The sequence below is a fragment of the Chlorocebus sabaeus genome, chromosome 22 (assembly GCF_047675955.1).
Source record: "Chlorocebus sabaeus isolate Y175 chromosome 22, mChlSab1.0.hap1, whole genome shotgun sequence".
NCBI lineage: Eukaryota > Metazoa > Chordata > Mammalia > Primates > Cercopithecidae > Chlorocebus > Chlorocebus sabaeus.
This window is the reverse complement of record NC_132925.1, coordinates 33,071,940-33,086,183: the sequence shown is the minus strand read 5'-3', so window position 1 is coordinate 33,086,183 and position 14,244 is coordinate 33,071,940. Positions and strand designations below refer to the sequence as shown.

At 41.4% G+C, this 14,244-nt stretch overlaps 1 protein-coding gene across 9 annotated transcripts in view; it reads left to right on the top strand.

The window, feature by feature from the left end:
* CFAP44 (cilia and flagella associated protein 44) overlaps positions 1–14,244 on the top strand; it is a 140,101-nt gene that overhangs the window by 88,373 nt on the left and 37,484 nt on the right. For 7 of the 9 annotated variants that reach the window (XR_005242008.2, XM_007985799.3, XM_007985797.3 and 4 more), the window contains 2 exons: positions 5,766–5,962; positions 8,577–8,751. The exons of the other annotated variants lie outside the window; for them this stretch is intronic. Coding sequence is in view for 6 of the 7 variants with exons in the window: in XM_007985799.3 (XP_007983990.2) it covers positions 5,766–5,962; positions 8,577–8,751 (372 nt within the window). In the remaining variant the exon portion in view is untranslated. The remainder of the gene's footprint in view (positions 1–5,765; positions 5,963–8,576; positions 8,752–14,244) is intronic. 9 annotated transcript variants of the gene reach the window in all.

Below are 14,244 nucleotides of genomic sequence, written 5' to 3'. Positions count from 1 at the left end.
TTTCCCTTAATCGCCCAGGAGGAACCATCTATCGTCCTGTCCTGAAGGGAGTTCCTCCTAGATCTGCTCGGATCCCTGTATGGCAACCAATCAAGATCTAGATCCCTTATTAGTAAATCTGCTGGGTCAAATCGTCTTTTTCCAACAGAACAGCCCCACGCTTCAAGATTTGAGCCAGTAAGCTACCCCTCTGCCTTTCCTATTTTTTTGACAGAATATTTCTGGTGAGGTGTGCTCACAATGAGGTTACCTCTAAAAGTTATTTTCCAACTTTCTTCTGCTAGCAAAGCAGCTGCTGCCACAGATTGAATGCATCTGGGACATCTGTAGGCCACTGGGCCAAGGATCTCTGATAGGAAGGCTATGGGTTGTCAGTGGCCTCAGTGCTTTCGGGCTACACCCTTGTTTACACTGACAACAAGGTGCTATTGGAGTGTTATAGGGTCACGGAGAAGACTATCAATTATTAATTATAGGTTTTATATTTACTCTGGCTTTTAAAGGAATAGGGTACACTCTTTTTTCTTTATTACTTCCATCTCTCTTTCTTTCTCTTTGACTTCTTTGTCGGTCTCTTTCTCTCTTTCTGACTCCCTCTTTGTCTGTCTCTTCCTCTCTCTCTTTGACTTTCTGTGTCTCTCTCTCTCTCTGACTCCCTCTTTGTCTCTCTGTCTCTTCCTCTTTCTGTCTCTGTCTCTCTTCCTCTCTGACTCCTTCTTTGTCTGTCTCTTCCTCTATCTCTTTCCTTCTCTTTCTTTTTGACTTCCTGTCTTTCCCTTTCTCTCTCTTTTTATCTCTCTGCCTCTTCCTCTCTCTTTCCTCTCTGCTGGTCTTTCCCTTCCTCTGCCAGTGACTTTTGCTGGTGTTTTCCCGTCTCCTTCCCTTTTTGATGGTTTTGGCAGTATAAGACTGCCACCTCCTTGGGTTTTTGCACTGTGTGCAATAACTCCATGGTTTCCTTGTGATATTTAATGGGGGTTCCTCCAGAGGTTAGGAACTCCCTTTCTTTCCATATTGTAGAATGAGCATGTAGGATTAGATAAGCATACTTACTATCTGTAGCGAAGTCTCCCAATTACAACTGAGGAGGTGGGAGAAATACCTGGTTACAGGCTGTCCCAGGATTCCTCGGATGGTAACAGACCTTGAGGACAGCTGTCTGGGATAGGAGATGAACACTGAGAAAGCTGTGCCAGTGTCCAGGAGGAAGTCAATTTCCTGGTCCTCAATGGTTAAACATACCCAGGGCTCAGTGAGGGTGATTACATGAGCTGGCGCTTGCCCCGGGAACCCTCAGTTCTGTTGTTGGATCATCTGTTTAGGGGCTTCTGGCCCAGAGAACCTTTGTCCTCTGGGGCAGTGCACCTTCCAGTGATTGCCTCAGCAGCTTGTTTCTCATTGGACAACCTTTTTTAAAGTGTCCTTGCAAAGCACACAGATAACAAGCCCTACCAGGTGATTGGCCTGCTCCATTTTCTGTCCTCTCTGAACCACCGAGGTTTGTCTGAGGGCCATGACTAAGGCTGTGGCCTTTCTCTGATCTCACTTTTCCTTTTCAGCCTGTTCCTTTTGGTCCCTATTATAGAACAACGAGGTTGCCAGGTTTAGTAATGCCTCCAGATTTTGTTCAGGGCCCAGGGCAAGCTTTTGGAGCTTTCTCCTGATACCTGTAGCTAATTGGGTAATAAACTTATCTTTTAGGATCAGTTGACCCTCGAGGGAGTCAGGTGACAGGGGAGTATATTTTCTTAAGGCCTCCTGTAGCCGCTCAAGGAAGGCAGAAGGATTTTCTTTGTTTCCCTGAGTTATGGTGGACATCATTGAATAACTCGTGGGTTTTTTCCTAATTCTCCTTAGTTCTTTGAGAACACAGGTCAACAGATGTTTGCAACTCCAGTCCCCATGATCTGAGTCAAGGTCCCAGTGGGGATCCATACTGGGGACGGCTTGCTGACTGGTAGGGAATTTGTCCCTTTCTTCGGCTGTCATTCTATCATATACTTGACTAAGATACCAGGTATCTCCAAACTCTTGGGTTGCAGCTAAAGCCGCATTCTTTTCATTAAAGGCCAGGGTTTGATGTAACAATACCATGACATTTCTCCAAGTGAGGTCAAAGGTTTGTCCTAGACCCTGTAAGACATCTGTGTACCTAAGAGGATCATCTGAAAACTTCCCCAGGTCTGCCTTGATCTGCTTTAAATCAGAGAGGGAGAAGGGGACACGTACCTGGGTTGGGCCAAATTCCCCTCCCTCTGCAGCTTGAAGGGGACATAACCAATAGCTTGGGGGTTTTTGTGGTCCCTTGGAGATTTCTTTGCTTGTTTCCTTCTGGATGGGGGAGATTAGAGGAGGTTTATTATTAATAGGAAGGGGAGCTCTAGGGAGGCTAGGATATGGAGGTAAGCTGAGAGGTCCTCCTGTGTGATGTAAATTGCAAGCTTTGCATAGTTGTGTATTCTCCTTCAATGAAAAGAAAGCTTGGACATAAGGTATTTCACTCCATTTGCCTTCCCTCTTACCGAAAAGGTCAAGCTGCAGGATAGTGTTGTAATTTATACTTCCCCCAGGTGGCCATTTTTCACCATCAGAGAGAGAATATTGGAGCCAGGCTGTAGTGCAGGAAAAAAAATGAGCCACCTTTTTTTCAGCGTTTGTGGGTCAAATTGGTCCCAATGGCTTAGGATGCATTTCAAGGGTGAGCCTGTTGATTCCTGAGTGTTTCCCATGTGAAAGGAAAAACCACTAGCGATTTTGGTTTGTTTACTTACCCCCCTGCCCAAGAACCTGCAACGGTCCCTGGACCCTGCTGATCGGAATAGTTGCGCTTAGCGACGCAGCAGCAGAAACCCCTCTTCCCCAAGAACCTCAATGGTCCCTGGACTCTGCTGATCGGAATAGTTGTGCTCACCGATGCAGCAGCAGAAACACTAGTTTTCCTCTTAGACCACAAAGAAGACTGAGGAAGGTCGGATTTAGTGGCCCTTACCAATGCATTCTCGAAAACCTGTTAGAGTCCTAGGTGTTCTCCTGTTAGTACTGGGACTTTACCCCATCCTGTAAAGATGTTATGCCCCAAAAATGAAGTAGAGGGCCATACCCTGAGGGAGGGAAGGGATCTCCAGGGTTGGAAAAGTGATGCCTTTTGTCCTCACTTGAATAGGAAGGATATCATTTCTGAAGCTCCCCATATCCCAGCCTCAGGAATAGCTTCTGTTAGGCCTGCTGGTATGAGGAAGGATCCTAAAAGGATAGTTGGTCTCCCCACCCAATGGGGCTTTGGGCAAAAATTATGTCTTTCTGATTGGTGAGCCCAGGTGCCTAAAGAAGGGAACAAAGTCCTGAAGTTGATACTAGAAATCATTCTTATAGGAGAAACTAGAAAAGCACCAGAGACAGGGAGTGGTTTTTAGAAGTGGGACTAGCCTCGGAGAAGAGAGGCAGGAGGAAGTTTGTCTGACAGCCATTAGGACCCAGGAGGCAAGGATCAGGATAGATAGGATAGATGGGTGAGTCTCACTTGGGTGACATGACTTTGAGAGTTCCGCTCGTGGCTACAGGGTCAACAAACTTTTTGTCAGGACCCTTGAGCTGAATGACTTTCCTCTCTGTCGACCCTTGGCTCAGCCCAGAAGTACAGGAAAAGCGGAATCTGGTTCCAGGCAAACCAACGCTCCCAACTCCAAAGAGAAGGAGTTGTTAGAGAGCCCCTTCCCAGAAAGCCTGACACCCATGTCTTTAGTCCGGCGGCCATGCTAGTTGATTTTAACTGGCTGGCAGGTGCCTGGTATTTAGCCCCTGAATTGCAAGGAAAAATAGGACAGAATAGCAAGCTACAGGGGTCTGATGGTACTCACTGCATGGCAATGTCCCATCTGGGTTGCCAAGGTGTGTCCCGAGTTGGTTCCTTCTAGTGGGTTCTTGGTTTTGCTGACTTCAAGAATGAAGCAGTGGACCTTTGTGGTGAGTGTTACAGCTCTTAAAGGTAGTGTGGACCCCAAGAGTGAGTAGCAGCAAGATTTATGGTGAAGAGCAAAAGAACAAAGCTTCCACAGCATGAAAGGGGACCCAAGCGGGTTGCTGCTGCTGGCTGGGGTGGCCAGCTTTTATTCCCTTATTTGTCCCCACCACATCTTGCTGATTGGTCCATTTTACAGAGTGCTGATTGGTGCATTTACAATCCTTTAGCTAGACACAGAGCTTGATTGGTGTGTTTTTACAGAGTGTTGGTTGATGCACTTAAATCCTTTAGCTAGACACAGAGTGCTGATTGGTGCGTTTTTACAGAGTGCTGATTGGTGCATTTACAATCCTTTAGCTAGACACAGAGTGCTGATTGGTGCATTTTTACAGAGTGCTGATTGGTGCACTTATAATCCTTGAGCTAGACACACAGCGCTGATGGGTGTGTTTACAATCCTCTAGCTAGACAGAAAACTTCTCCAAGTCCCCACTCGACCCAGGAAGTCCAGCTGGCTTCACCTCTCAGTGTTATCTGGGTCTCATGGAAAGGCTAAAATTTAAAAGTTCCAGTGGGCAAATACATAAAGGAAATAAGTCTTAAAGAGATGAGAAAGATAGTATGTATGAAAGAAAAGGGAACATTAAAAAGAAATAGTAAATCATTTTAAAAGCAGACATAGAGTTTAAAGATTAAGTTAGAAAAATAGTAAGAAAGGCAAACAAGCTAGGAATAATCACTATATACAAAAATAAATTAAATTCTAAAATTAAAAGTGCATATGTGTGTGTGTGTGTGTGTGATAATTATGAACCAATGCCCCCAAATAACAACATAATTGATGAAAAAAATTTTAATTTTTTTAATTGACAGATAGATGAAGAACTTTTAAAAATAAGACTCTGTGGGCAATGAGAGAAAGAAAAACTAGAGATTAGTATGATTTCCTGAGCTTAATGTTTTTTACAGAGGCAAATAGGGGAATCTGCTAGATTGCGACTTTTGTGAAATGTCATTAAACATGGAAAATTGAGGGGCAAAGAGTAGAAATGAGGAGGTCTCCACTTTTATTCAGCTGCTCAAGGTCTGCTCTTTTTATAGTACTATGTACAAATAAATTGCATTGCCACATGTGTGTAAACACCCACATATATACACACCACACATACCATATAATTTAAGAAAACAATTTTGTGAGGTGAAGAATGAACATTCTTTAGTCTCTGGGAAATAAGAGTTAAAAATTATTTTTCCACTTTTTGATTTAGAGACCCTTCACTCACACACAGATATTAATATATTTGTTTACATAATTTACATGTTTATATGTATTTATATGTCTATGCATCAAAACACATACACAAACTATATATCTATTACACATTATATATAATAATCTATTAATATATATGTGTAGATATATATACATATATAATATATAGTCTATTATATATAATATGTAGGGAAGTAGATTATATTTTCTCAGAGTTTGATATGATCTGTTTACCATTAAACTGCAGTCTGCCTGCAAAATTTTCATTTTTCCACGTATTATGAAAGCACTGGTATTATAGTGATTAATAATGAGTTGTTTAGTATTTTCATTATAAAGATTATATTTGCTCTTTAATCAAGTCCAATCCAACTTCCATGACATCCTGTTGTTATATATATGTTAAAATTTGAGTCTAGCACAATATAATGATATAATAAGAATCGTGTATTATAGTTTTATTTTATTACTAGTAATTATGCAGAATGATCAAAATGGTGACTATTGCAAATACTTGTTTTATTTTTTCAGATTTCGAGATCCATTGGAAAGTGATACTATTGTGGTTCATGCCATACTAAGTGACCACAAGATAACCTCTTACAGGCTGGTACAGCCCTCTAAGTACTCCAAATTCAAACGAACTAGTCAATCAGAGAGAAAACCAAGCAAACTGGACAGGTTTGAAAAAGAGGGAACTGGAAGAAAGGACAGCCAGAGAGATGCAGGTAGCCTATGAAAAGAAGGCTTTTAAATTCTTATTTACTAAGACTTCAAAAGTGAATTGTCTGTGGGCAGAACCATTGAACCTTCTTTGGTGGCTTGAACTCAATCTCTTGTCCCTCTTCCTTCCATGACGGTTTTCTTTGGAGTAAATAATCGAGAGAGACAAAAGTGTGTGGTATAGCTGAGAATGAGAGGCCACATTTTTCCAACAAATGCTCCATGTCCACTTTCCTCTTTAACGTAGTTTGTAAGAAAACCTACGCTGGTCATGTGACTGAGAGTGGGTGAGAGGACTGGATGCTGCTGTTTTCTTACTTGCCACATCTAGCTATTCTTAAATCTAGGATTTCCCCAGATGCTAGGTTCTAGGCAGTGGTTTGTGTCAGATTCCTGGGCCCCATCCCAAAATGTGGGGCTAAAACACTGCATTTCAGACTATTTTCCAAGAACATATGCTTTAAATAGAATGAGCAGAGAATAGAGGTATGAAAATAGTACCTCTAATCCCTGCAACCTGTTTCTTGTTCCTGCCCACAAGGTGACTGCAGATTAGTAGAAGAACAAGAATTCTGAAATGGCTTGGAGAGCCATTCAATAATAAATACAAGGTGCTGCTGCAACCTGGCTAGATCTAGGCTATTGACAATGATATAATACAAACGTTAATATTGGTTTATCTTCTTCACTGGGAACTCTTTAATGTCTCCTTTTTGCTTCTAGGATAAATTCTGAAACCGTTGTCCTGATCTTAATCCTTCCACAATCTATCCGTATTCTATGTTTCCAGTAGTGCCTTCTCATACTGTTCAGCTTGCCTGTTTAGTCTTCTGTCCTGCCTGCTGCTCCCTAATTATATCTGACACTTCCACACCCAGGCTCCTGCTGGAGTGACCTCTTCACTTCTCTCCTCTCTGAATTCTACCAATTCTTGGGGATGTAGCTTAAATTACACTTTTGTTTATAAAGCCTTCCCATGACCACCCGGGCCACATAAACTCTTCTTTCTCTATACCACCATATATTTAAAATATGAAATATGATGAAATGGTTATTTATAACTATGTAAGTATCTCATATTATTTAATTTTTCATATCTATCTAAAGCTTGAACATGAATAGAGTAATTCCCCAATAGGAACTTGTTAGTAGACCAGGTGTGATGGCTCACACTTGTAATCCCAGCACTTTGGGAGGCCAAGGCAGGTGGATCACTTGAGGTCAGGAGTTCAAGACCAGCCTAGCCAACATGGTGAAACCCCATCTCTACTAAAAATACAATAATTAGCTGAGCACGGTGACACATTCCCGTAGTCCCAGCTACTTACAAGGCTGTGGCGGGAGAATCACTTGAACGCCAGAGGCAGAGGTTGCAGTGAGCCAAGATTACATCATTGCACTCTACTAAGTGACGAAGTGAGACTCTGTCTCAAAAAAAAAAAAAAAAAAAAAAAAAAAAGAAAGGAAAGAAAAGAAACTCATTAGTTGATACGGCCAATTTTTTTTTTTTTTTTTTTTTTTTTTTTGAGACAGAGTTTCTCTCTGTCTCCCAGGTTGGAGTGAAGTGGTCCAATCTTGGCTCACTGCAACCTCCGCCTCCCAGGTTCAAGCAATTCTGGTACTTCAGCCTCCTGAGTAACTGGGTTTATACCCAGCTAATTTTGTGTGTGTGTGTGTGTGTATGTGTGTGTGTATTTTTAGAGAGATGGGGGTTTCACTGTGCCCAGGCTGGTCTTGAACTCCTGAGCTCAGGCAATCTGCCTACCTTGGCCTTCCAAAGTGATAAGATTATAGGAGTGAGCCACCAGGCCTGGCCATAAAGCCAATAATTTTTAAATTATTTATTTGACTGTGTTTCTGACAAGTTTTTTAGTTGGCTTCAGAGCACTTCAGTTGGTATGTGCCACCTCAAATTGTATGTATCGAATTGGACTTACTCGATTTTTCTCCTTTTCCCCGCCATCATGTCAGAAACGCTCTTTCCCAACATGTTAGTGGTCCACCATCATTTATCTTGTTCTCTAATTGTTTAATATATGTCTTATCTTGCCAACTTTTTAATAAGGTTTTTAAAAGCAAAAAATGTGACTTAGATCTTTTTATTTTGGCATTCCACAGTACTTATTATGGGGTTGAATTCATAGTAGTTGGTCAATAAATACATTTTTGTTTTTGTTTTGTTTTGTTTTGTATGAGATAGAGTCTCGCTCTGTTCCCCAGGCTGAAGTGCAGTGGCAAGATTTCAGCTTACTGCAACCTCTGTCTCCTGGGTTCAAGCAATTCTCCTGCTTCAGCCTCCCAAGTAGCTGAGAGTATAGGAACACACCACCATGGCTGGCTAATTTTTGTATTTTTAGTAGAGATCGGGTTTCACCACATTGCCCAGGCTAGTCTCAAACTCTTGACCTCTAGTGATCCACCTGCTTCAGCCTCCCAAAGTGCTGGGATTACAGGCGTGAGCCACCACACCTAGTGCTCAATAAAGACTTTGATTTACGAATTCAATATATTCTCTGCGTTGTTTTTTTTTTTTTTTTTAATGCAGCAGGTTAAAAACAGTATCTGAGAGTTTTGTTTTTATGTCTCAAAAAGGCTGAAAAATGTTGATTCTCTGTATAGGTGGGAGCATTGCCATACAAGAAGAATCAATAATAGAAAAAGGGAAGAAATTTCGGCCTAAAACCCTAAGTGAAATTATGGTGGAAAATCAAATCGAGAAAACAAGAAAACTTATATTGAAAGCTGAAAGGGCACAATTAAAGATTCAACAGCGAAAAAAAGAATGGGAGGAACTGTGAGTTTTTTTAACCTAAACGCTTATCTTTTTAATATGTGAGTCCCAAAATAATATATCTTAAAAACCTTTATATTTATTGACATTGTTATCATTTAATTTCAAAAGTGAAAACAATAAAAACAGAGAAGGAGATATTATAAACAGGTCAACTGGATCTTTTAGGGTGGTGATACCTTGGTAGAACTTCTATAATCCTTAGAGTTTCCAGTCCAGGAATTCTATTTTGCTAATAATACTGTATAGTCAGAATGATTTTTAAGAATTAAGAAATGCTTTTCTATCTCAAAATCATAAACATATTCTCCTGTATGTTCTTCTAACATCTTATAGTTTTGGCTCTTACCTTTATCTTTAACCATCTGAAGTTAATTTCTTTCTTTTTTTTAAATATCCGGTATTGATATGGGAGTGCTGGGAAGGGAAAGGATTGGTCCCTTTAAATTATATGGAAGGGAGGAAGGGAAGTGCTGGACAGAGAAAGGAGTGGTCCCTGGCTAGAGCTCCACCCCCACGGACCTAGGTGAGGAGAGGCATTTCCTGCCCAAATATTGCATTTCCCAAGACCACCCTGGCCTGCCATGCCCTCATCCTGGGCCTATTAAAACCTGAGACCATAGCAGGCAGACACAGAAGTGGCTGGATATCATAAGGGACACATTGGCAGATGACACAAGTAACTGGTCATCAGGAACATGCTGACAGGCATCAATAGATGCTGGCAGGCCATTGACCAGTGGGCAAGGCAGAGTTTGGCGGGAGAGTTGGGCTGGGGCTGCCGAGTGGCCCAAATCCAGGGAAAAACCACCTCCCTTCTGGTTCTCCCATTGGGGGAGAGCTACTTCCACTCAATAAAAATTTGCACTCATCCCCCAAGCCCACATGTGATCCAATTCTTTCAGTACACCAAGGCAAGAAACCCTGGGATACAGAAATCCATCTGTCTTTGTGATAAGGAAGGGAGTCTAATTGAGCTGGTTAACACAGGCTGCCTATAGACAACAAACTAAGAGAGCACCCTGTAACACACGCCCATTGGGGCTTCAGCTGTAAACATTCACCCCTAGACACTGCCATGGGGTTGGAGCCCCACAGCCTGCCGGTCTGTATGCTCCCCTAGAGGTTTGAGCAATGGGGTACTGAAGAAGCGAGCCACACTCCCATTGCACACCCTGCGAGGGGGACAAGGGAACCTTTCCCATTTCAACTGGGGACTCGTCCGGGATTGTGGAAGGTGAGTGTGAGTGAATGCCAAACTTTTGGGTCTGCCTCTCTTTCAAAACCCTGCCACCTTTCTCTTTCCTGCGGGTAAAAGGCTCTGTTTCTCTTCACTGAGTTTAAAAAACTCCACCCTAACTGGGAGGTCGAAACCCCTAGACTTTGTCTCTTTTCTGTCTTTGAAATGGCTCTTATCTCTTTTGTATAATGTTAGGAGTTTTGCTACAGGCTGTGGAAATGTTACTAAGCAAAATGAGCATTAGGCTCAGCCTCCAAAGGTGAAAATCAGACCAACTGTTCCTAGAGATGCCATGTATGCCTCCACTTTGACAGCTGCAGGAATGCATGGCTCAGGGCACCTCTCCTTACCCTTTTTCCTCCCAGCTTGGGCACCTGGGCATGCCCACAGCAGGCCAGGGTCGAGCCCAACAGTCATGAGCAAGGCAGGAGAAAGCTATGATGGTAGCTGCAACCCCACAGGGCCAATGGACATGTGCTTCTCACCCACCACGCCAACGGAACCTCTCCTCCCCTGGCCAAGGAATTCAACCTAGTCTGAACTGAAGGAAAGATAAAAGGATTAGAAAGGCCCAGTTGCACTAAGCAAGGGGTTCTTCCCCCAGACTCTCTCCACTTTTTGCCCCTTAAACTGTTTTTCTGTTTTTTTTCCTTTTCTAAGTGAGAGGGCTCACCCTAGCTCTGTTTCTGATAAGAAAGTTAACAGGAATGGCCCCTGCTGGCTGAGAACTGCAGATTTGGCAGGGCACATTTGAGACACTCTAAATAGATACAAACAGCCTCTAAAATACTTTTTCAGTCCCAACCTTGGTTCCAAGCTTCAGGCTGAGGCCCTAGAAAGAAAAACCCAGTCTGAGGGATCCAAAGCCAGGCAACAGGCACAATGTAAAGCAGGACCAATTCCTGCCGACTAAACCCCCCACCCCATGGAAGGAGACCATGCTTCATGGCATAAACAGACCCAGGGAACTCAGTTTTCTGACAGGAGGGAGAAATGGAGGCATAGGTGAGGGTGGTTAACTACTATTCTCCAGGTTTCCCCTGCTTCATGGGTACATACCGCAGTGGTACCTATGGCCAGCTCAGGGATAAGGGGTGGAAAGTGAAAGGAGGATGCTTGCTTTCTGTCTCCATCACACCCTGAGTTTTCACTGAAAGAAGGAAAGGAAGGAGGGATACTTCTATTCCCTGTCTTTCAGAATGGGCAACCAGTTCTCTTCACCACCCCCAGCTTATACTCCTCTGGAGTGTATCCTGAACCACTGGGACTGTTTGACCCTCAGAATCTGGAGGAAAAACCCCTCATAGCCCTCTGCACAAGGGTTTGGCCAAATTGTGATTTACAGGAAGGATGGCTTGGCCTCAGGAAGGAACCATTCATTTTTATACCATTCAGCAGTTGGACTTTTTCTGTGGATGTGAGGACAGATGGTCTGAAGCCCCAAATGTGCAGGCTTTCTATAGCTTGCAAGGCAATCCAGACTTGCCAACAGTGTAGGATTGATCCAGCCCTCCTGTTGGCCATCTCAGGTTGCAAGGGGTAAGCCTAGCAAATTAAAGATATGACTCCCAGAGGCACCCCCAGCAGAGGAGTGAGCTCCCTCCAGCCTTGCTCTTCCAGATCCACCCCAACCTCCTTATCCAGCTTCAGCCCCTCACTTGCCCTCTCCTAGAAATCCTCACCCTAAACAAGCCCCAGTCTCACTCTTGCCCCTCCAACAGATACCCAGTGAATTTGGGCCCAGTTAGGCCAAGGTCCCCATCTCCCTACGGGACTTAATGCAAATTAAGAGAGATCTTGGCAACTTTTCAGATAACCCTGAGAGACTTTCCAGAATTTCACCCAAATGTTTGAACGCTCCTGGAGACATGTTATGTTACTTTTCGATCAGACCCTGACAGACACTGAGAAGCAGTCTGCTCTGCAAGCAGCAGAGAGATTTGGGGATTAAAAAAAAAATCTGGGATGAGGTAGTTTCACGTGATAAGCATATGTTTTCATTGGTTTATTTGCCATCTGTATATTTTTGGTGACATGGCCCTTTGTGTCTTTTTCTCACATATGAATAGGATTGTTCTCCCTTTTACTGTTGAGATTTTAGACTTCTTTTTATATTCTAGATACTAGTCCTGGATGTGTACTATATGCTAGTTGGATATATAGTTTACAAATATTTTATCTTAGTCTCTTAATCTGTAGCTTATCTTTTCATTCCCTTAACAGAGTTTGTTCTTTCTTTCTTTCTTTTTTTTTTTTTTTTTTTTTTTGAGACAGAGTCTCGTGTGTTGCCCAGGCTGGCGTGCAGTGGTGCAATCTTGGCTCACTGCAAACTCCGTCTCCTGGGTTCAAATGATCCTCCTGCCTCAGCCTCCCAAGTAGCTGGGATTACAAACATGTGCCACCATGCCCCACTAACTTTTGCAGTTTTTTTTAGTAGAGACAGGGTTTCATCATGTTGGCCAGGCTGGTTTGGAACCCCTGACCTCAAGTGATCTACCTTCCCTGGCCTCCCGAAGTGCTGGGATTACAGGTGTGAACCACTGCACTTGGCCTCCCTTAACAGAGTTTGTCACAGAGCAACAGCTTTTAATTTAGTTGATGTTCAGTTTATCAATTTTCCTTATATAAATCTTGATTTTGATGTCAAGTCTAAGAACTCTGCCTAGCCCTAGGTCCTAAATATTTTATCCTATTTTTGTTGAAACATTTTATAGTTTTTCTTTTTATATTTAAGCTAATTTTTAAATAAGGTATCAGACTTAGGTTGAGATTTGTTTTTTTCTTACAGATGTCCAATTACTCTAGCATTTTTGCTGAAAAGACATTTCCTCCACTGAATTCCTTTTGCATCTTTGTCAGAAATCATTTGGACATATTTGTGTGGGTCTATTTCTGGGTTTACTTTCAAGTCTGTTGATCTATATATCTATCCTCTTACCAACACTACATTGTCTTGATTCATATATCTATATAATAGATCTTGAAATCTGGTAGAGTGATTCCTCTCATTTTATTTTTCAAAATTATTTTAGACATTATAATTACTTTTCTTTCCATATAAATTTCAGAAAAATCTTGTCTATATGTATAGAAAATCTTGCCATAATTTCAATAAGAATTATGTTAAAGCAGTGTATTAATTTGGAGATAATTTTTATCTTTATTGTGTTGAGTCTTCTAATCCATGGACATGGTATGACTTTCCATTTATTTAGATCTTTGATTTCTTTCATCAGTGTTTTGCTGTTTTCAGCATAAAAGGTTCTGTTCATGTTTTGTTAGATTTGCATGTAAGCATTTCTTTTTTGAGCAATTTTAAATACCATTGTGTTTTTCATATTGGTGTCTATGTGTTCACATTCGCTGCTAGTATAGAAATACAATTGATTTTTGTATGTTTATGTAGTATCCTGTGGCCTTTCTGAACTGTCTCAGTTGTAAGAGTTTTTTTGGTAGGTTTCTTGATATTTTATGTGTAGACAACCATGCCATTTGGAAACAGGGGCAGTTTTATTTCTAATCTGTTTGCATCTTATTTCCTTTTGTTATTGCACTGGCTAGAACTTCCAGTACTATATTGAAATACAGTGGGAAGAACTAGCATCCACACTTTGTTCCTTATCTTGGAAAGCATTCAGTGTTTAAATAATATAACTGTTTCCATCCTTTACCTCAACCTACCTATACTTTTATATTTGAAGTTAGTGTCTTCACTAACTTCACTAGGCAACATACAATTGGGTCATGTTTTTAAATCCACACTGCCCATTTCTGTCATTCAATGGTATATTTAGACCATTTATGTTTAATGTACTTATGTATATTTAGGGCTTACATCTGCTATTCTGTATTTTGTTTTCTGTTTGTTCTATGTTTTGGATTTCTGTTTTCTTTCTTCTGCTTTACTAAGGAATTTGTCAATGAATCCATCTGTAAGTATTCTTTGAGGGATAGTTTTAAATACAAATTTAAAATTTTTGTTGTTATAGTACTATCCAGATGTTCTATTTCTTCTTGAGTCAGTTTTTATAATTGGGTCTTTGAAGAAATTTGTGCATTTCATCTAAGTTGTTAATTTTATTGGCATGAAGTAGTTTATATTATTCCCTTATATTTAATTTCTGTAGTATCTGTTTTGATGCCCTCTGTTTTATTTACATTGTTAATTTTCATATTATCTCTTTTTCTTCATCATTCCAGCTAGTGATTTACCCACATTATAGATCTTTTCAAATAACTAGCTTTTGGTCATAGAT